Source organism: Dermochelys coriacea, chromosome 11 (genome assembly GCF_009764565.3).
Source record: "Dermochelys coriacea isolate rDerCor1 chromosome 11, rDerCor1.pri.v4, whole genome shotgun sequence".
NCBI classification, from domain to species: Eukaryota; Metazoa; Chordata; order Testudines; family Dermochelyidae; genus Dermochelys; species Dermochelys coriacea.
Window position 1 is genome coordinate 21,572,873 of NC_050078.2, and position 24,548 is coordinate 21,597,420.

General features: G+C 37.5%; 1 protein-coding gene across 1 annotated transcript in view; it reads right to left on the reverse strand.

Moving 5' to 3' along the window:
* The window catches only part of LRP1B (LDL receptor related protein 1B), a 1,336,604-nt gene that overhangs the window by 91,187 nt on the left and 1,220,869 nt on the right, over positions 1–24,548 (reverse strand). Inside the window, exons 76-79 of the mRNA XM_043505072.1 lie at positions 21,104–21,223; positions 18,607–18,848; positions 2,222–2,445; positions 1,794–1,900 (exon numbers count right to left, since the gene is read on the reverse strand). Coding sequence (XP_043361007.1) covers positions 1,794–1,900; positions 2,222–2,445; positions 18,607–18,848; positions 21,104–21,223 — 693 coding nt within the window. The remainder of the gene's footprint in view (positions 1–1,793; positions 1,901–2,221; positions 2,446–18,606; positions 18,849–21,103; positions 21,224–24,548) is intronic.

Sequence of the window (24,548 nt, forward strand, 5' to 3'; positions counted from 1 at the left end):
GATGGTATTCACCCAAGAGTTCTGAAGGAACTCAAATGTGAAAATACAGAATTACTAACTGTGGTATGTAATCTATCATTTAAATCAGGCTTTGTATCAGATAATTGGAGGTTAGATAATGTAATGCCTATTTTTTAAAAAGGCTCCACAGATGACCCTACCAATTACGGCTAGTAAGCCTAACTTCAGTGCCTGTAAACTGGTTGGAACTATAATCAAGTACAGAATTACCACACACACATACACACACAAACACAACATGTTGGGGATGGGTCAACATGGCTTTTGTAAAGGGAACTCATGCCTCATCAACCGCTTAGAATTTTCTGAGGGAGTCAATAAGCATGTGAACAATGCTGATTCAGTGTATATAATGTAGCTGGCCTTTCAGAAAGCAATTTGACATGATCATCACCAAAGGCTGTTAAGCAAAATAAGCAGTCATGGGATAAGAAGGAAGGTCCTCTCATGCATCAGTAACTGGTTAAAAGATATGAAAGAAATGGTAGAAATAAATGGTCAGTTTTTACAATGGAGAGAAGTAAATAATGGAATCCCCCAAGGATCTGCACTGGGACCTGAGCTGTTCAACATATTCATAAATATTGCAAAAGTGGGGGAACAGTGAGGTGGCAAAATTTGCAGACAATTTTGCAGTACACAAGTACTCAAAATAGCCAAGTCCAAAATTCACTGGGAAGAGGTACAAAGGGATCTCAGAAAACTGGATGAGTGGGCAAGAAAACTGCAGATGAAATTCAGTGTTGATAAAGGCAAAGTAATGCATATTGGAAAATATAATCCCAAGTATCCACACAAAATTATGGGGTCTAAATTAGCTGTTACCACTCAAAAAGGAGATCTTGCCGTCATTGTGGATAGTTCTCTGAAAACATCTGTGTAATGTGCAGCAGCAGTTAAAAAAGCTAACAGAATGTTAGGAACCATTAGGAAATGGAGAGATAATGAGACAGAAAATACCGTAATGGCACAATATAAAGCCATGGGATGCTCACATCTTGAATACTGTGTATAGTTCTGGTAGCTTCACCTCAAAAAAGATACATTAGATTTGTAAAAAGTACTGCTAAGGGCAACAAAAATGATTAGGTGTATGGAACAGCTTCCATTTGAGGAGAGATTAAAAACACTAGCACTGTTCAGCTTGTGAACATGACTAAAGGGGAATACGATAGAGGTTGATAAAATCATTGATGGTACGGAGAAAGCAAATATATGAAGAGTAATTTACCCCTTCACATAAAGCAATAACTGTGGGGTCACTCAAGGAAATTAATAGGCAGCAAGTTTAAAACAAAAGGAAGTATGTCTTCACACAATGCACAGCCAGCTTGTTGTGTTGTAAAGGGAATGTTGTGAAGGCCAAAAGTATAAATGGGTACAAAAAATTATATAAGTTCATATGGATGGGTTCATCAATGGCTATTAGCCAAGATGGTCAGGGATGAAACCCTATCCTCTGGGTGTCCCTAAATCTCAAAATGGCAAAAGCTAGGATTGAACAACAGGGAATGAATGACTCAAAATGCTCTGTTCTGTTAATTCCCTCTCTCTCTATATCTATAGTTATTTGGTATTGTCTTATAAAGTTACTTTGTTAAGCTTATCTAGATTCAGTTATGTTATTTTAAAATATTATGAATGTAATAGTTAACTGTATATTTTTTACTAGAATATAAAATTATAGAATTCTTTAGGACTGCAAAACTGGAAGTCAGTCAAGAAATCCACACAATGCTACTTTTTAATGGGGAATTTGAAATTCCATGTACCTGTAGGTCTTTGTAAATTCTTGTGTACCAATATCCTTCTTAGAGTACCATCCATTGCCGCTTCTTCTATGTGAGAGTGGTCCCCAATGACAGTCCAATACATCATCCTAAAAATATCAAACATAAAATTGTTGCCATGAATTTGCATAAATTAATACCTGAAATGTACATAGCACCTTTCTTCAAATGATCTCAAAATACTTAACAGACATTATATTATTGTGAGTCTCACAAAACACCTGAGAGATGAGGAATATTAACCTCATTTTGCAGATGGGTGAACTGAAGCAGAAAGGCTAAATAACCAAATGTGCACATTTGTAGACATTATTATGCAGTAAGTCATGTTTGCTTTGCTTAAACTTCTATGTATGTTGTTATTTATAAAATAGAATACAACATGATAAAATGCCACAGAAATAACATACCCCTTTTTAGGATTTACAGCAATTGCATATGGTTCTCCTGCCGTATTTGTAAGCAACCTTGTACAGTTTGGTCCATTCAACTGTCCTACATTGATGGAGTATCTTAAACTTGTCCAGTGAGTTGTATAGTAACTGAACCAATGCATTCTAGAATGATCTGTCCAGTAAATATTTCCAGCAATCCAGTCAACAGCAATATCCCTGGGTCTTTTGAATTCAGGACACTACAAGGAGCAAATTTTAAAGTCGTAATTATGAAATTTACCTTTTACAGTAGGCATATAGTCACATTTTCCCCCCTTCATTAACAGAGTCATTCTTTTTAACAGAAATCTTATAAAACTTGTTTAATCACTTAAATACAAATAAATTAATATCTTTGAAATACAAAGGAGGAAAGCAACAAAATGATCAAAGATTTAGAAGGATTTAGAAAACCTGACCTATGGAAAAAAACTATGCATGCTTAATCTTCAGAAAAGGGGCAGGGAGGAACCTGATAACAGTTTTCAAGCATATTAAGGGCTGTTATAAAGAGGACAATAAAACTATGACTAATTGTTCTCCATGTCCACTGAAGGTAGGACAAGAAGCAATGGACTTAATCTGCAGCAAGGGAGATTTAGTTTAGATATTAGGAAAAGCTTTCTAACTATAAGGATAGTTAAGATGTGGAATCGGCTTTCAAGATAGGTTGTGGAATCCCTGTCACTGCAAGTTTTTAAGAACAGGTTGGACAAACATCTGTCAGGGACGGTCTAGGTTAGTTGGTCCTACTTCAGTGTGGGGGGCTGGACTTGATGACTTCTCAAGGTTCCTTCTAGCCCTACATTTCTATGATTCTATGACTCTGCACATTTATGTGATATGTGTTTGGCTGGTCATAATACTGAGCTACAGAATCACTTACAACTGTATGGGTATAAGTGCACAAACTGTGGGTTGAATACTTGAAAATATTTAGTAGCATAGAAAGGTTTCTCCAGGGGTAATGCCCATCAGCAGGTTGGTTTCACAGTACTGTGCCACATGGAAGAGCAATTTCAACAATTTTTTTTGTACTTCTGAATGAGGCTATTACCACTGTACCTCTTAAGGAAAGGGTACTAGCATATGCTAAGATGTGGAACATCAAAATCAATGTTATTATTCAAAGGATGGAGCTACTGGTATTGAAGTAAACAAAATGATACTGGTTGTAATTCTAAAGGGCTGGAGGAAGATGGTTTGATATTAGCCAACTGTGATAGGGGTGGTACCCCACATGAACAAGGAATAGGTTTATATGGACCTAAGAGGCCATGCTTAATTGTTGATGTAGCCCAGCTGGGAGGTGCACTTAGAGATTGGGCCATGCTTAATTATTGATGTAGCCCCGCTGGGAGGTGGGGCTGGGAAAGCACTATGAACAGCAAAAGTAAAGAACAGAAGGGGGGCTGCAGGGAGTGTGTGAAGGACTCTACAGTCACTCTCTGAGATAAGAGAAAAGAGAAAACACAGCAATCAAGGAAGAAGCCCAGAGGGACTGTGTGCCCTGAAGCTCTCTCCTAAGTAGAGATGTCTGATGGAGGTCAGGAGAGAGAGCCAAAGCAGCCACGGGGAGTAAAGCAGACTCCCGTGGTAAGACCTGATAAAAGGACAGGATCTAGACTACAGGGAGAGCACTCTGGAAGGTGTTTAGAGGAGGAACAGCAAATGGAATTTAAGAGGCATGTAAAGGCCAAGTCTGAAGAGGGTGAAACTCGGGTTATGTTTATACTTTTGGTTTGCGATTTAATCAGGGATTTCAGGGGAGAACGCTGCAAGTCTGAGAAAAGGGTGAACCTGGAGAGGTTGTGCAGAGAAGGCCTGGTAGAAAGCTATGGCAGGAAGAAGTCCAGGGAGGTAGCTGGGACAGGTCAAAATAGGCAGACCTGACCTGCTTACTACAGGGCTGTAATCCAAAAATAGAGTGAGAAGGTGTAGTTCACCTACCAGCCACCGATGAGGTGGTATGAGGCCCAACAAGGGAACAAGGATAGTGGAAAGCCGCGAGAGAAGGGTATGAAGAACACAGAGCCCAGAGTTAGGGCCAAAGACCTTTTTGTAAGGACATCTGAATTTTTATTTTTTGGACTTTGTTACCCCCAAAAGGGTAGGTCTAAATTGTGACCTGGCCAGAGAGCTGAGTTACAGGAAGAGAGGCCACTGAGGGGCCAGAGCGACCAATGGCAGGAGTAGTAGAGAGAAGAGAGCTTTGTTATGCCACACTGAGCCACAAGGGGAAGCACCTGCAGTGAATCCATCACAAAAGTATAGCCCTGCAGTCCGAAAAAAAGCTTGTAGGGTAGAGCTGCTGCTGAAAAAAAAAAAAATTCTTGAATGGAGTCCTAAATCATGGCTGTACAGGAGTCTGCCAAGGATAAGTACAATCTTATTTTGTAATGAATGGCATATATGCTGTTCATTCTGGTTGGCTCTGCACACTCTTGGACTATCCTAGAAAAGATATTTTTTAGCACTGCTTGTCTTCTTTAGCTGATTGACAGGGTGCTTACTGATATCAGCCATTGAAACTGTACATTGATACACATTATATTAGATGATATTTTTGAGAGGATTTGGCTAAAGCAAGTTTTGTGGCTATTGGAGGACCCAGACAACATGGAAGTCATGAAATATAACTCCACTGAATCACACTTTTAAGTGTTATACAAAAATAAACAGCATCATTTCAAAACTATTGGGTTAGAATTACGAATCTTAAATAACTGAATAATTTTTTATAACTCTGAGCTGTAATGTATCTATTACAATTTCATGGCCACAATTACGGCTCTGACAATAGAAGGTGCTCCCTGAAGGTGGATTCCTCCCACATGGAGCAGATTGCAGAATCAGAAATTAAAGAAAAAATAAAATTAAATTTGGGGAATACAGAAAAATGTAGTTCTCATATTTGTCAGAATTCCTATAGAAAGTTTTACATTTTGCAAGCCAGGAATGTGCCATTGTTTTCTCCAATAGAAAGAGACAAATAATCTAAGATTTAGGGCTTTGCACATATTCAAATGTGTGTTTTTCTTTTTGTATACAATAGTATTAAACTATTTTAGAAGGAAATGTCTATATTTTTCCAAACATGGTGACAAAATACTAAATACTAGAAAAGGAAGGAAAATCTACTTAGAATAACTTCTTTGCCTCAGGTGTCAGAGTCCTGTAATAGCAAAAAGACATTTACCGGATTTTTTTTTAAATAAAATGAAGGTCAGTTCAATTTATAGACGACATAATAAGGACTGCATGGGGAATTAAGATAGTTCATTGTATGTAAATCCTTAATCCTGCAAAAATGCCAAGAAATCCTTTATATTCTAAAGACTGACAGGATCGTAATTTTCTATTTAAATGAAGATTAAAGAAGCAAACTCAGTCACAGCACACACCAAATAGTGTTAATTTGAAAACAGTGTCAGAGTAATTTTGGAAAAGTCTAAACAAATATATCATATGGCACTCCTGTATTAGAAAAGGGGGCTACTGGCTTTCTATACTTACAAAATTACAGAAAAGAAATGAATTAATGTCAAAGAATTTTAGCATTTTCTACTAGTTCTACTAGATTAATGCTACTTGTTAGTGTTTTGCTATTAATATTAATTATCCAGCAGTAACACTGAGGCCTTCATTCTAGTAGTGTTTGAGACAAACCATTCCAAGCAAAAAATAAAATATGGATATTTGCCAAGACTTTTAATTAAATTATATTTTGCAATCAAAATGTCTTTTAATACTAATTTATACTCTGTAATCAGATCTGCGCTGAGAAACCCCTTTGCCCAGGCAGAGCTCCACTGACTTCACTGGACACCATACAGACTTAATGATCTGCTTGCATGCATCATATTGCAGGCTTAGGGCCTAGTATTCTTTTGAAATAACATAATACCTCAGACCCCAGGGGATAGAAAACCTGTGGCTTCTTTAAGGGTTGCTTCCTTTCTCCTGAGCTCTCAGCCATCTTGTGGGCTTGAGGAGGGGGGCTGATTGGTTGAATGACAGGATGAAGCATAGGCCTAATGGCTCCTGTGTACCCACCATTGAGGGCTTTAACCCCTTCTCTCTATCCAGGCTGCCATTCTGTGTTGAAAAGAAAAGCTGTCCCCTTCCCTCTTTTTACTGGGACTGGGTTTTGAGACCTCATGCTAGTTACCTTTTGGAGTCTGAAAAAGAAGTTTCTCCCTCACTAAAAGAAGTTTGGCCTGAGAAAGTTTCCCACTTTCTTCTCAGCAGCCCAGGACCTTGGTGGTTAGGTAAGGCTACACAATTCATTTTGTTGGAAATGGGCATGTGGCCAGAGCAGCTATTTGTTCAGTACGGGAGCTGGTACCCTGAAAAACTGGAATCGCATTAGGAGGAGGCATCTCCTAAAGAAGGTGGGGAATGGGGTTGGGGCTCCTAATTTCTGGTGCAATGAGCAGACAGTCCCCCTACTTCTGCCATTAACCATTATATGACGGGAGCATGATGAGGTTCCAGTAACAATGCTGCGGCCAGGTTAATGAGGTGAGGGGCTGACAGCAGCCCTCTACAGGACAGAATAAGGATAAATAAACAGCAACATAAAGGATACACTATTTTTAGCAATATTTCTTACAGTAATCTCTGCAACTAAATATATTTTAACTTATTTGAGAGTTTGGGGTTGCAAGCAAATCCTCACCGTGTATTAGGGTTGTTTCTAACTAAGTAGGATCTCCATTGTCTCCTCAGAGTGATTCAGTTGGTTAGACTTGAGGTCAACAACTTTATGTTGTGGAGACTAATTTTACACAGAAGAAAGGTCCCATCCCTGGTCTGACAGCCTCTGTACTACTGAGGATGATGAACATCTCAGGGAAGGAAAACAGCAAACTGGAACAGAGGGAATTGAGTGGGGATGCTCCTTTCACATGATGCCAGGGTATCTCTTGCAATAAGGATACCATTTCAGGGAGGGAACACCAGTTATTAGGAAGAGACAGGTAATAGTAATGGGGGGATTTGGTCATTAGAAACAGGTAGCTGGGTTTTGCGATGACTGAGAGAACCACGTGGTGACTTTCCTGCTGGGTGTGAAGACTGTGGATTTCTTGAGACATCTAGACAGACTTACGTGTAGTGCTAGGGAGAAGCTCGTGGTCGTGGTACATGTAAGATAGGAGAGAGGTCCTGGAGGCCAAATTTAGGTGCTAGATAAGAGACTGAAGTCCAGGACCTCTATGGTAGCACTCCCTGAAATGCTTCCAGTTCCATGTGCAGGACCAGTTAGAGAAGCACAACTGCAGAGTCTCAGTGCGTGGATGACACAATGGTGTAGAGAGGAGGGGTTTAGATTTATTAGGAACTGGGGAACCTTTAGGGAAATGAGGAGACTATATAGGAAGGATGGGCTCCATCTAAACCAAAATGGAACCAGATTGCTGGGGCATAAAATTAAAAAGAATGTAGAGTTTTTAAACAAAGGGGTGAAGGAAAGCAGACAGGTGTGAAGGAGACATCCCTTAGGGGACTATCTATTAATGGAGATTCTCTATATCCTAGTAAGGAGGAGAGGATGGAAAGTGATAAAAATGGGCAAGATATGATGAGAAACAGTCAAATGTAAAAAAGTCCAATTCAATTACATCACATAATGTCAAACAGCTAAAAAGTGACAATTTTTAAGTGCTTGTATAAAAATGTTAGAAATATAAATACTTAGATGGGTGAACGAGAGTATCTCGTATTAAATGAGGATATTGATATAATAGGCATCACAGAAACTTTGTAGAATGAGCATAATCAATGGGACATAGTAATACCATGGTACAAAATATATTGGAAGGATAGAATAGGTCGTACTGGGGTGGGGAGTGGCACTATATGTGAAAGTATCAGAAGGGTAGCCGTGTTAGTCTGGATCTGTAAAAGCGATAAAGAGTCCTGTGGTACCATATAGACTAACAAACGTATTGGAGCATAAGCTTTCGTGGGTGAATACCCATTTCGTCGCATGCATGTACTGGAAATTTCCAGAGGCAGGTATAAATATGCAAGCAAGAATCAGGCTAGGAATAACGAGCTTAGTTCAATCATGGAGGATGAGGCCCTTTTTAGCAGTTGAGGTGTGAACACCAAGGGAAGAGAGGTTTCAGAGTAGCAGCCATGTTAGTCTGTATCCACAAAAAGAAAAGGAGAACTTGTGGCACCTTAGAAACTAACAAACTTATTTGAGCATAAGCTTTCATGAGCTACAGCTCACTTCATCTGAATGCATCCGATGAAGTGAGTTGTAGCTCACGAAAGCTTATGCTCAAATAAATTTGTTAGTCTCTAAGGTGCCACAAGTCCTCCTTTTCTTTTTTCAAGGGAGGAGAAACTGCTTTTGTAGTTGGCTAGCCATTCACAGTCTTTGTTTAATTCTGAGCTTTTGCAAAAAATCATTTGCAAATTTGACACCATCAGCTCAGGATTAAACAAAGACTGTGAATGGCTAGCCAACTACAAAAGCAGTTTCTCCTCCCTTGATGTTCACACCTCAACTGCTAGAAGAGGACTGATTGAACGAACCTCATTATCCCTAGCCTAATTCTTGCTTGCATATTTATATCTGTCTCTGGAAATTTCCACTACATGCATCCGATGAAGTGGGTATTCACCCACAAAAGCTTATGCTCCAATATGTCTGTTAGTTTATAAGGTGCCACAGGACTCTTTACCACTTTTACTATGTGTGAAAGAAAGCCTAGAGTCAAATGAAGTAAAAATCTTAAATAAACCAAACTGTACCATAGAATCTCTATGGATAGTAATGCCATGCTTGAATAATAAGAATATAGCAATAAGGATATACTACCAACCAGCTGACCAGGATGGTTATAGTGACTGTGAAATGCTCAGGGAGATTAGAGAGGCTATAAAAATAAACGCAAAAATAATGGGGGATTTCAACTATCCAACTGAATCACTTAGTATTAGTGACCATAACATGATAAAATTAAACATCCCTGTGGGGGGAAGGGGAACACCAAAACAGCCCACTACAACAGTATTTAATTTCAGAAAGAGGAACTACACAAAAATGAGGAAGTTAAACTGAAATTAAAAGGTACAGTGCCCAAAGTGAAATCTCTGCAAGCTGCATGGAAACATTTTAAAGACACCATAATAGAGGCTCAATTTAAATGTATACTCCACATTAAAAAAAACATAGTAAGAGGACCAAAAAAAAACCCAACAAACCCTGTGGCTAAACAATGAAGTAAAAGGAGCAGTTAGAGGCAAAAAGACATCCTTTAAAAAGTGGAAGTTAAATCCTATTGAGGAAAATAGAAGGAGCATAAACTCTGGCTAGTGAAATGTAAAAATATAATTAGAAAAGCTAAAAAAGAATTTGAAGAACAGCTAGCCAAAGACTCAAGAAGTAAGAGTAAAAAATTTTGTAAGTACATCAGAAGCAGGAAGCCTGCTAAACAACCAATAGGGCCACTGAACAATTGAGATGCTGAAGGATCACTCAAGGAAGATAAGGCCATTGCTGAGAAACTAAACAAATTCTTTGCATTAGGATGTGAGGGGGATTCCCAAACCTGAGCCATTCTTTTTAGGAGACAAATCTGAGGAACTGTCCCATATTGTTGTGTCATTAGAGGAGATTTGGAACAAACTGATAAATTAAACCTTAATAAGTCACCAGAACCAGATGGTATTCACCCAAGAGTTCTGAAAGAACTCAAATGTGAAATTGCAGAACTATTAACTGTGGTATATAACTTATGATTTAAATCAGTTTCTGTACCAGATTATTAGACAACAGCTAACGTGACGCCAATTTTTAAAAAAGGCTCCAGAGGCAATCCTGACAATTACAGGCTGGTAAGCCTAATTTCAGTACTAGGCAAATTGGTTAAAACTATAGTAAAGAACTGATTTGTCACATACACAGACACATACATGAACACAATTTGTTGGGGAAGAATCAACATGGTTTTTCTAAAGGGAAATCATGCCTCACCAAACTACTATAATTCTTTGAGGGAGGTCAACAAGCATGTGGACCAGGATGATCCAGTCGATATAGTATACTTGGACTTTCAGAAAGCCTTTGACAAGTTCTCTTACCAAAGGCTCTTAAAATAAGCTGTCATGGGATAAGAGGTAAGGTCCTCTCATGGATCAGTAACTGGTTAAAAGATAGGAATCAAACGGTAGGAATCACTGGTCAGTTTTCAGAATGAAGAGAGGTAAATAGTGGTGTCCCCCATGGGTCTGAGCAATACTGTTCAACATATTCATAAATGATCTGGAAAAAGGGGTAAACAGTGAGGTGGCAAAATTTACAGATGATATAAAACTACTCAAGATAGTTAAGTCCAAAGCAGACTGAGAGGAGTTACAAAGGGATTTTACAAAACAAAATGGCAGATGAAATTCAATGTTGATGAATGAAAAGTAATGCACATTGGAAAACATAATCCCAACTATACATATAAAATGATGGGTCTAAATTAGCAGTTACCACTCAAGAAAGCATCCACTCCATGAGCAGTCGCAGTCAAAAAAGTTAACAAAATATTTGACTCATTAGGAAAGTGAAAGATAATAAGACAAACTATCATATTGCCCTGGTATAAATCCACGGTACGCCCACATCTTGAATACTGAGTGTATATCTGGTCACCCCATCTCCAAAGAGACATATTGGAATTGGAAAAGTTTCAGAAAATAGCAAGAAAAATTATTAGGGGTATGGAACAGCTTCCATATGAGGAGAGATTAATAAGACAGACTTTTCAGCTTGGAAAAGAGATGACTAATGGAGGATATGATAGAGATCTATAAAATCATGACTGGTGTGGAGAAAGTAAATAAGGAAATGTTTACTCCTTCTGATAACACACGACCTAGGGGTCACCAAATGAAATGATTGTCTGGCTTTGCCGAAAGAATGACAGGAGACATTAGATATGGATTTAATCAGGCTGCAACTTTATTATTAGACAGATGTCTGGGACTAACCCAGCAGATAATAATGTGCAGTGCAGGTGCAAAATGTATGTCCCTCCAGCAGATCCACTGCCGGGATCCTCCAATTCCAGCCAACTTTTTTTTCGGAGGGGCGGGGGGGCTTTCCACCAGCTCCCCCACTTTTCATCCAGGTCCCTCCAACAATTTCCTTGCTGGGACCTTACCAATTCCAGCCAATTCCGGGGGAGGGGGGGTTCCATCAGCTCCCCTCCCTTTTCATCCAGGTCCCTCCAGTAATTCCCTTGCCAGGACCTTACTGATCACCCCCCCTCATAGGAGGGGTTAAGATGGACTATGATGATGGGGAGATTGGCTGCCTGCTGTACCAATCATAGGAGTCCCCAACCACCCCCGGCTTGCTTAATTACCAAGCATCTGTCCTTAATTCCTTTTCCAAGCCATTTTTCCATTCTTGTGTGCCTTAATTTATAGAGTACCTGCACTGAACATCTGCTATACACTTAAATAAAGTGATGCAACATACGGCCTACCGCCCGTCATGCTATGCATGAACAGAGCCTACCTGAACCTGCTGCGAGGAAGGCAAAAAAAAAACCCTACTGCACCTAGCCAATATGGTTAGACCCCCTTAGTGGGGCATCTAGTGTAATGCCCACAGCAGATATAGCTAAACACTGGGCATATTTGTGACCTAATTAGGGAGGGAGAGTGGGTGCTGCCCAGCCTGTTCCGAGTGAATGAGTGGAGAGGACAGGCACAGGCTAACCCTTTTAAACCCCTCATTCCTAGGTGGTGAGGCATCCACCATGCTGACTGCTCTTCTATCAGTGTTACGTCTCCCCTCCTCCCCCAAGCCAGAAAGCATTGCCCTCTTCTCCCGGCCAGCCAGACAAACCCCTCCCCACTTAAAGTACAGGGTGGTGAATAGGCAGCAGATTCAAAACAAATAAAAGGAAGTATTTCTTCACACAATGCATTGTCAACCTGTGAAACTGTTTGCCAGAGGATGTTGTGAAGACAAGACTACAAGGGGGTTCAAAAATAAACTAGATAAGATCATGGAAGATAGGTCCATCAATGGCTAATAGTCAGGATGGGCAGCGATGTAAAACCGTGCTCTGAAGTGTCCCTAACCTCTGTTTGCCAGAAGCTGGGAATGGGCAAAAGGGGATGGAGCACTTGATGATTACATGTTCTGCTCATTCCCGCTGAAGCATCTAGCATTAGCTATGTTAGAAGATGGTACTGGGCTGGATGGACCACTGGTCTGACACACTATGGCTGTTTGTATGTTCTTATGTACTGAAGATTTTCAAAATTTCACAGTAACAACATAGGGTTTAGAAACCATCACAGTATGGTTATTGATTATAGAGCAATATTTTATTCCCCAAACTGAGAAAATGCCATATTAGATATAGATCAGGCGAGAATAGTCCTGAAATGTTGGAGCCTACAGTTATCATGCAACAAACAACCCTTCAGATCCTTTAACACACAGTCTATTAAGCAACCATCAGATGATATTGACTACTGACTTGGATCCAAAGAGGCGACAGATGACACTAGTTGGATCATCTGGACCCTTTCTGCCTTTTTGGATCTGGAGCCTTTTGGGATTCCAACATTGACTTGCCCGTAAGCAAGAAGGAAGGGCCTGGTGCTAATTAACAGTCACTTTGCACCAAGCTAAGGACTCCTTCTAACAGGAATTGCCAGAATTCAGGGTCTCATTCTCATGCAGTCATCTGGCTTAAAGTTGCACAAAGACAGAATCTCCTCAGCAGATAAGAATCATCAGTGTATAGAAGGTACAATGTATGCTAGTCCACCATGGCAACTAAGGATAAGACAAACTATGCAGATGAAAGGAAAAAGCAGAGGAATTCTAGAGAGTTCTGACTAGGTTGTCCGACAGCTGGAAGGAACTGAGTGGTAGCTCTTCATATTCATTTGGGCCTGACATCTGATACCATGATGGAGCACATACACATACAGTCCCAACAGTTGCTCTTGTGAAGACTTGGAGTATACATTTAAAAGTATGGATCTGTGCACACAATACTTTAAGAAGAATTGTATATCCTTAGCAGTCAATGTTTGCCCAGTTAATGCTATGGAAAAACAATAAGAGTAATAGTTTAAAAGAAACAATGGATTGAATGGAAAGATTGGCCAAAAAAAGAGGATAGGCTGGAAAATGAATTTGTGAAACTACTTCTTTTGCATTTGATATATCTTAGATATTTGCAACACTAGTTAAATAGCAATTTGCCTGCACTATTGATTTTTAATGTGCGTTAACACAGCATTCACAATTTATTCAATCTTGCTTACAGAATTACTAAATTATTAAAAATGATTTTATGTTCCATAAATAACAAACCCATAAGTAATAATCTAACTTTACAAAGATACATTTAGAAAAATAGTCTAGCAACTGTTTTGTATAGGGCCAATTACTACTGTATTACAGGCTAATATACAGAAATCTTCACAGAAACTTTATTTCTGTTCTTATAAGGCTACAATTCTTCTAATTGCCAATTTTCTTTCTATGCTCTCACCAAAAACAGTATCTGAATTTGAGTCACAACAACTCTCTCTCTGTCTTGAAAAATTTGTCCCAATTAATTGATGTGTCCAATTTCAAAGGATGTCAGTAATTAGCTTCATCCTTATCACCAATTTAATTATATAGTTTTCACACGATCAAAATGCATGCATCTTTTGCTTCTGTCACTAAGCCCCAAAGAGTTGACTTCTACTCTGAAATCTTTTAGTTCATCCATTTGAATCAAACTTTAACTTGTTTCATAGAAAGAAAAGGAGTACTTGTGGCACCTTAGAGACTAACAAATTTATCAGAGCATAAGCTTTCGTGAGCTACAGCTCACTTCATCGGATGCATTAGCTCACGAAAGCTTATGCTCTAATAAATTTGTTAGTCTCTAAGGTGCCACAAGTACTCCTTTTCTTTTTGCAAATACAGACTAACACGGCTGCTACTCTGAAACTTGTTTCATAGAGTTATAGAAATCTGCAGCTATCTGTGGAAAGCTAATCCCTCATTGTAATTTCATCTGAGGGATTTTTGTATTAATGTAATTACCTACAAACACAGGTGAGGTTTGTGCAAGTTTACTGCCCCGATTTACAGATCAAAGATACTGCTCAATCTAGATTAAAAGATACAATTTAACCTTTGGCAGTTTATCACTTCAAAAACCTGAGTTACAATTAAGGAATTGTCAGACTTCCAAATACCAATTTTAAGCACCAGCATTAAAGTGATATTGATTGCTTGGAAAACTAATTAACCTGCTGATCAATTATATGTTAGAGCAGGGGGAGATGAATGCTTCACAAACATAACAGAGGTCTATCAGAGATGCCTATGGTCCTACAGTCTCTTTAGGGATTCACTGACTGATTTGAAAAAAAAAATCTTTGAATGACGAGCGCAGTTTGGGAAGATACATTTTGACTAATGGCTTCCAGTATACCACGTAAGGCAAGCAGAGGGAAGGATAAGAGAAATGCTGCAGCAAATAGAAAATATCAGCAAAGTTGAGGTGAGTCTATTTAGTTTTAAGCACAGATACAGATAGTGGGGCTCCTACCCTTACAGTATTCACCAAATCGCACACCTCATTCTCTTCTCTCATGCTGTCCAAATAAAAACCTTTTTGAGAGACTGAAGAGCTGTTTTTAGCAGTATTAATTAGGTATAGATATCTGCCACTTTTGCACAGAATGTACCTACTGAGCTTAGCCTCCCAAATTTCCATGGCGATCCTGACCTCCAGAAAGTCAGTGGAGGAACTTCCCTAAATTTTTAGGAGGGGCATAGCATATAGCAGAGCTGGATCTGTGCACCTCTCCTTCACTTCCCTATCCTCATGGACAGCCAAGATAAACTTGACTCCCCCTCTCAGAAGATAAGAAGAGAAAAAACATTCATTTGCCAGGGAAATGAAATTGGAGGAAGGATACTTAGAGGAGCCTGCAGATTGGTAAGAGTTAAATGACAGCTAGAAAAGATTTTATAATATAGAGGAGAATATGGTACTATGGAGTCCATGTTCAGGTAGTCCATATCTATTATGTGAACAGAAGTGTCAGGAATTAATACTAATTAAAAGAATAAAATAAATAACATTTAATATGTAATCAATTTTCTAATTTTCAAACACTTAAATAAACACAGGCACAAAGGTCACATTATTACCCTCAGCGGAAGTGGTGACAATGTCCTTAATGCAGTTCCAAGCTCCTTTTTTGGGGGGAGGTGTAAAATATCCAATGAATATTCATTTTACTTTCCACTAAAAATTGTTTGAAAATACATTAAGAAAAAACTCAGCATTTCTGTGGAGGTGCATGAAGTGACATTTAGGTCTGTTTACAAATATTAAGCTATTTTTTTTGCCTGAGAACACCAGTTAGGCCGTTAGCAATATAATGATATAAATTAAGAAAGGAATAAATATGAAATCCTGAATATGTACTCTTTTAATTTTTAAATACATAAAAATCTTATCGCATGGGGATGTTATAGGATCCTTCCTTCCTTTTAGAAGGGAAGTTATAAGAAGGATCCACTTAGTCTTGCAACAGGATTCCGGTATAACAGAGTCCTTAATACTTGTGATACAGGAACAACCATACCAGATCAGACAATTGGACCATCGGCTGCTGTCGGTTTTAAATTTGTTGCCTTTCCATTGCACTGATTGTCCCCTTATTCTTCATTAAAGAGTGGTGTAAAATTTGTCTTTTTCAAACCATTCCTCTCTTACATGGGGTCCGCACCTTGATGTGGTGCAAAGGCTTGTGTGCTTCATTGACTCTGAGAGCTATGGCAGTGGGAATTTTAACTCCTAGTTAGGTTACCCAAGCTGGATAAGTCAAAGGTTCTGGACAATATGAAAAGATTCCACTGGTCCTCCAGGTTGGAGACTGAGTGTAAAAGCCAACAACCTATCCTCACAGGGAAGTGAAGCTATAGAAAAACAACAAAGCAGCCATTCTGGCAAGCAGCATGCCAAATGGATTCTATCTCAGCAGAAACAATGGGTTTTAGTGAAAACCATGTCTCTGAGAAATTCTTTATTAATGGTAAAAACAAACTATGAATGTATGGGACATTAGAACAATGGCTGCAACAACAAAAGTGGTGCAGATGCTGAAAGAACTGGATGAATAGAATCGTGAAATCCTTGGAATAAGTGAATATCAATGGCCAGGAGCTGATAAAAAGTGATTCAAAAATGAAAAGGTCAGAATATATTCAGAGAAACAAAATGATTAGCACTCAGAGAAAGTATCGTTAATTAAGACTTCCAAATTGAAAAAAACAGTTTATACACTAGAACTTAATTAACAGACAATTGCTCCAAGATAGGTTTCAAATACCATACATGAAAATGACAATGAGACGATGAGATCAAAGATCAATTTTTCTATTGCTTACAAACTCTGACTGACCATATTCCCAAGCATGACATCTTTTTAGTAATGGGGGACTTCAGTGCCAAGGTTGGGGATGATACCTCGGTCCCTGCTGTTTTCTGCCTGTGCATAGAATATTTAGTCTCCGGAAGATGGTAATACTTTGGTTTAATTCTGGTTGTTGGGTTAGTGTCGGGGTGGCTAGATTGTGCTATGGCCTGTGATATATAGCATTTCAGACTAGATGAAGAAAATTGACAGCCAATGGCTAATAGACAAGATATTACAACAGCAATTTCAAACTAAACTGAAGAACAGATTTCAGGTGCTACAAGATAACATTGACATATCCTAGCTCCATGACAGTATCACAGATGCTGAAACATTAATTGGTTTTCAAATAAGCACACCTAAAATCTGGATAAGTGAGGATATGTGCAATTGTGTGAAAGAAGGAAACAAACCAAAGCAAACATTAGCTACTCAAAAACACCCCCAGAAAAAGAACCAGTAAAAAAAAATCTGTATTAAAAAAGGAAAAAGCAGTGAAAAACAGCCTGAGAAGAGACAAGAGGAAATACATGGATCAAAGAATCTGGAGTGGCTCTAAAAGAGGTGATAGTAAAACATTTTTTCAACTCAATAAGGTCCTATTAGCAAGTTTAAATGGTGAGCAATTTAAAGATGCACAGGGAAATTGACAGTTTATTCTGACTGTTTATTTTCTATGTATTAGCCAGTTTATAATCCATGACAGAACTTTACCTCTCATATTACTTAGTTTCCTTAATAACCTGTTGTGTGGGGCTTTGTCAAAGGCTTTTTGAAAGTCTAAATACATTATGTCACCTAGTTCTCCTTTATCTATAACTTTGTTTACATGATCAAAGAATTCTAAGAGATTAGAGTTCTACAGTTTTCCTTCACAAAGCAGTGGTGGTTTCTCCCTCATTTTTAAAGATTGCTTCCGTCAGTGTTCCTGGATTGCCCCTTAGGTCTTTATTAAAGGTTGAGTTACGGTGATTGACAGCAGCTGAAGATCTGCTTGCAGTGGGTACATGTGTTATCTTCCAGTTCTCAGGTAAAGTAACTCATTTTAATGAGAGGTTGCCTATTATTTGTCAGCAGCTCTTAAATTCCTTCAGAATTGTTGGAAGTACACCAGTTTATAACCTTACTCCATTTTTTGTCATTTTATATTTTTTTAATAATGCTTATTATGTCAAGGTCTCCTTCCTTCATTCCACTGAAAGCTCTCTCACTCACTCACACACACATTCACATACTAAGTTACATCTACATCAGATCTCAACTGCCTGTATTAGTGATGTGCTACCAATAGTTTAACAAAAAATATCTCCATTAGTCTGTAATAAGCTTCATGTACCGGGGAATATACGTGTTTGCAGAGAAAAGGTATAGGAGAGGGGAAGAAGCAATTTATTTGTTTTCCTGTTTAAATGAAATTGATTTTCATAACTATAATTAAGGGACGAAGTACTACCACTTGGCAAGCTAATATTAAATGCACTTTACTTGAATTTTGCTCTACAAGTACTTTTATCATCTACAAGGTAAATCATCTAACTATGTGGTACCCAGAGAGGGGGTGATCTCAATCACAGAGCAGTAAAGCATAACAACCTTCATTTTCATGGCTGAATTATAGCCAGGGGCTCCAGAAAACCCTTCAAAGCCCTCTCCAGAATGTTACTGTCCATTAGAGTTTATAAGTAAGGAAGGTACTAGTGATTTATTTTGAAGCACATATAATTTGAATAAAGTCTTGATCAAGTAAAACTTATTTCATATATCATATGCATCTGCATAAATTTAATATTTTCTCCAACCTAGACAAAATGGATATATATCATTATAAAGGAGAAATAAATAAATAAGCAAAGATTTGTGTCTTGCAATTTTCAGGTTGGTTTACTTACGATCAAACCACTATTACTTTGTCTTCTTTCTCTGCCATGGAGCTTTTTGTAGAAAATACCTCCTGGATTAAACTGAGTACTCCAAATAATCATATCACCTTGATAATATACATCCATCCCAGTTATCCTTGAATTATGTTCAACATGTGAAATTTGTTGATGAACATCACTGTAGTTGAATGGATATATAAAACCCAGGATATCAGTGTCATTAGCAATGTAGAGAACTTGATCTTCAGAGCCTGGGGATTATTATAATGAAATACAAAAATAAAGTGAATTTTAACTAACACCTAGTAAAAAATCAATATTTTTTCATTTGTATCGATTTTTTTTATTTGGTATAATTTCTTAATGTTAACAAGGGAACTTGATTTGTGTTTGCTCAGCCTTATAAACACTATCACACTATTAGAAGTAGTAGAAGTAGTAATACTCTGTTAGTGCCTGCAGTGTGCTAGATGATGCCAATACACAGTCCTTGACTCAAGGAGTTTATTGATTAAAAACACGAGCAACATATAAATGGTAAGGGAGATTGTGCAAACATAAAAATATAATTTAATACTCATTACTTCATATATTCCATTTTCATATTCATTATGTACTTTTAAAATTTCTTAAATGAACATACATACATTAAAGGCAATTTTTACATGTCAAGATTTCATATGCATTATTTGAGCTTGCTCTACAAATTAAGAAAGGGTAACGATCCTGTTTCCACTGAAGTTAACAGAGTTTTGAAACTGACTTCAACAGGAACACAAACAGAGCCATGTTATGAACTATATTCACCATTAAATTCAGCATTTACTCATAGCGATACCCCAGTTATTACCTATCTGAAATGCCCGGGTACCATTAATTATCTATATAATAGCATTCTCTGAAAGCTATAAATGAAGTTTGAGAAAAATATTTAAATATTGGATATATAATTAGCACACTAATGGTCTTTGCTTTATTTTAAAATTTAGATATTTGTCCATAATAAATGATTTACAGTAACTACCATCCAAGATTTCATACCTTTTGGATATAAGATATTCAAGGCCATTTGCTCTCCGACTATTGCTAAAAAAGTCACAATGGGAGCTATTTCACAGGAAATAGTAACAGAAATAGTGGCCATGCAGTTGTGCTACACTATTATGTGCAATCTGTCAGAATGGTGCATTGACAGACCAAATGAGTGTGACCAAAAACTTGTGTGAAGACTAAGGATCAATAGGTAAAGGTAATTATTAAATTATAAGCCTAATGTTAAATTCTTCTATGTCACCCTTGATTACAAGTAGCTGCCCATTATCAGCAGCAGGGGGTGCTCAAGATCCTTTATCTTGATCTTATTGCTTCCTCAATAGTAAATGCAGATTATGAACCCTGATAGAGTTCTTATTACGTGTAGAGCAAATTAATATTGACTCAGGAGAGTCATCCTCCTGTGACAGGTCACTGTTAGGAGAAATGGGGCATTCAGTGTTCATATGGTGTTGACTGTTGCCACCCACAATACACTATACACTACAACCTCACCTCCACTGTAGGATTGTTAGGAACTACTATGGAAATACTGTGGACATACTTTCATATATCCAACAATTGAAAAATGACATTCTAATAGAGAATAGAAATTTAAATTATTTAATTCCGGCAGTGAATTATTGCTTTTTTCCTTTTAAGTCAATGAAAATTGACCCCCTAAATGTTGTATAATGAGGAGGAGCATACAACACTTATTCCTTAACACAGTCCATTAGCCACTAGCATTTTGCCAACAATAATAATAATATATGCATATGTATTCACTTTGCATTTATATATTACTTCAAAGCATTATGCCACAGTAGGTAATTATTATTGTCCCACTTCCAGTTTGGAATACTAAGGCACAGAGAGATTAAGGTCAGATTTCAAAAAGTACCTGAGCACTTAAAGATGCATATGGGTGCCTAGCGAGATTTTCAAAAGTACCTATGTGAATTAGGTGCCTAAATACCTTTAGTAATGGGGCCCTACGTGATTTGTCCAAGATTGCTCAGCAAACCAGTGGGAAAGCCTCCAAATACCCAGTCATTTGCTCCAAACATTAGAAAATGTTTCCATGAAAAAAATCTGATTCTGCTCTCAGGCCTCTAAAATTTCAACAACATACCTACATTATTTAATAAAATTTTTATCTGACTTTTCAGTCATGTGTGTATTAATATTAATATTATGTGTCTTAACCTTTATGGAAGACATATTTAAACAGGAGAAACTGTAGTGGTAGAAATGTAAAACACATGCAGGCAAAGAGACAGCTTGCTTATGTATACTTGGAAAGATTGCTTTCTTGATGATCACAAGTAAATCTACATTGTTTGAACTATTTGACTCATTTTTCTTAACATAAATTATAAAGTCAAAATACAGTAGTAGCCATTAAATATGTAAATAATGATGTAAGTAATTAACTGATTATTATTAATTAGTATAATTTTTGTAGCCTTACCTTTTGCTATGCAGCTGTTATTCTTTTCCTTATAATTTCTCTCACATATACATTTGTATGATCCTTTAACATTAGTACATTGATGTGAACAGGTGCCAAATATCATGCATTCATTGATATCTAGGGGGAAAAACACTCATCATAAGATAATACATACTTGGATTAAAATGATCAGTCCACTGTTCTAGGATTCATCTGAACACGAACTTCCAAGCACTTCATTCCAGCTGTGAACAAAACAGTTCCTCACCAGACTCTCCTCCAGTCTTATTTTGTCTCCTTCCTTCCTACTCTTGTCTCTAATATCACTCCATTATCATTAATAAACATTTGTAAATCAGTTCTGAAGATTAAAAAGTCAGAGTATTATCAACATCTCCAAAGGATCTCTCTATGGCATGCTCAAAACTGTCATTATCACCATCTCATAGAAAACCTACACTTCACTGTTTCTTACTTGCCTATTCCCCTTTCCTTAAGGTAAGGTTAGGTTGCAAAGCTCTTAGCCACATTTGTGAGTATTCCCATTGAAGTAAATCAAAATACTTGTGCAAGTAACTGCTCATCAATTCACAACAGTTCACAATCTGCCCCTGAGAAAGGATATGGAGAAAGTAGATCTTCTCTCACTTTTCTGAGTAACACTTGCAGCACAACAATCTTGACTGCTCTCAAACTAGCTGGGCACCCTTTACATTGCAGAGGGCACCCTTCTCAAGGTTATTTAATAACTCTTCTCCCTTATTATATTTGATCTCAGTACAGTTTTCAAGGTTATAGATTGCTATTCTTCTTCAGCTTGTCAGAAAACAATTTGGTCACCAGTACCTTCATCTAGTAGTTTAAATTCCATTGCTTTAATGGAACTGTTGAAATTCCTGTTGGAAGCTTAACATCATCTGTTTACATCTTCCATTATGGAATCATTTAAACTTCTGACTTTGGTCCTTTGACATTTCATTGCTTGCTTTAATCTTGCTTTAATACCTTCAGGCAAATTACACACAAATCTAAATCCCTCTATCTCTTGCCCATCTTCTTATCTTGATTCGCTTAGCTGGTAGCTATGACTGAGGTCCTCATTCTTGTGAAAAGTCACGTTTATCTCAACTCTTTCACTCCATTAACATTTTTTCCTGCTCCCTCATTTTTCTGGAAATCTCAACATTATTTCTTCTAGGATAATGTGCTATTTCTGTAAAGTGTTTTTGACATGTACATAGGACCATACACAAAAATTAAATGGTATTGAACTGTATGTTAATTACAATTATGCAACTAATTTCTCTATACATCTCATTGAGAAAATGCTCCTTTTTTCAGAGCTAATTTAGTCAGGATGGATGAAGTTTCCACATGTCAATGATCTTCCATTTTGAACAGCCTAAGAAATAATAGTGGCAATCTTAGTCTGGTAGAAGCCTGACAGATAAAATAAAAACAAATAAACAAAAAACCAAACTGGTTGTATGTGACATCTACTGATGAATTTAATAAATAGAACAGAATTGACTGGGAAGAGTGAGTTAATGAAGAGGTGGGAAAAAGGGGAGAATCAACTTTACCTTTTCTGCATTCTTCAATTCCTGTTCTTGGAAGTGAATGGGACAATCGGCTGCTTAGTTAAGAGTGGTACAGAATGAAGGAATTTTAAGATGAGATGAAAAGGATTTTTAGCCTGAATGACTTGTCTGTACAATGGGGTTTTTTTTCTAGTTAGTCCAATGAAAGGTATTATCTCTAAACAAATAATTAAAGATGAAGAAAAACTAAAGCAGAGAAAGCTTATATTACACTTCTTTCATCAAGGCATGTACAAACTCACATGTATAAATCTGTGTTTTCTGGCACTTGTGTGTCTGATGGGAAAAGGATTAAAGTTTGTAATACGAGTATGAATTCTGCTGACTCATCATCAGAATTCATACTCTATATTACAAATTTTAATCCTTTTCCCATCAGACACACAAGTGCCAGAAAACACAGATTTATACAAGTGATTTTGTACATGCCTTGATGAAAGACATGCAATATAAGCTTTCTCTGCTTTAGTTTTTGTTGCATGTGTTGGCATTAGTCTTGCACCCTGATGAACTTTCTTTATATAGAAACATTAGTTCACTAAGTAAATTGATAAAGACAATTTTAGATTCCTTCATTGGTTTTAAATACTCAGACAAATGGTTATTTACCATAATATATTTAATTCTTAGAGAGCTGCCTAAGTATAAACAGTATACCCTTGTAAGTCGTGTTTCATAGACTTTTTGGAAAGTAATGCCTGTTGGAGCCACACAAATGCCCTCTTGGTTCCAAGGAGTCAAATATTTTTGGCATCCTTTCCAATGAGAAAGTATGACCTAATTTGGATCAATTCTTCCTGTCCCTCACTGAAATAACCAATGAGCCCTGAGTGGCATAGGTTAGAAAATTCTGGATTTTATCTTCCAGTACCTAATAAGCACTTAGTTGTGGATGGGTGTGACATTATCTAATTAAAATATGACCATATAGATCATTGTTGCAACCGCTGTTATATATTTGCAGCGAATATTTTACAAAGGTTGTCGAGAGAGGTGTCTATGAAAAGGTTATGATTTGATGGTTATGATTATGCAATCTGTATGCATGTATCATTTTTATATTTGAAATTATGAGTAATGGCTCTATACTTGGATTTCAAATGTTTGCTCCTGGGGTAATGCCCAAAGAGTAGCTAGCCAGCACATCTTGGAGTATCTGTTCAAATTAAGAGGCCCATCAAGAAACACTTGACAAATTAAGAGATGCCCATCTACACTGAGTGGACTGTCATGTAAATGTGCTGTTTGGAGTGTAGGTAATGGCTTCCTGCAATGGAAATTGGGCATGAACATGTGACTTGCCCAAGTGACTCCAAACTCCACCTTATTGCTGTAATTTTCCACAGTAAAAACAATGGGATGCCCTCCACATGGCAAAAGCTATAAAAGGCCCTGGAAACACCTCCATTTTGTCTTCAATCCTACTTCTTACCCCTGGAGGAACTTTGCTACAAACTGAAACTCTGACCAAAGGATTGAATGACCCATCCAAGCTGTGGATGTACTCCAGAGACTTGACTTAAGCCAGAAGTTTATTCCATCACTGCTACAAACCTGAACCAAGAAATTTGTCATTACTGTATGTAATTGATTCCTTTAACACTCACATTTACTTCTTTCTATTTATAAATAAACCTTTAGATTTTTATATTAAAGGATTGTCATCAGCATGAGTTTGGTGTAGTATCTAAGCTGTATATTGACTGGGTGGATATCAGAAGAACCTATTATTTGATGAGACTGGTTGTAAAGAACCACTCATTTCTGAACCCAGTGTTTTTGGTGGTAGGACCTGGAATGCCTGAGGAAACTGCCTTTATGTTTTCTTGTTAGCCAGTGTGGTGAAACAGGAGTTTACTTTT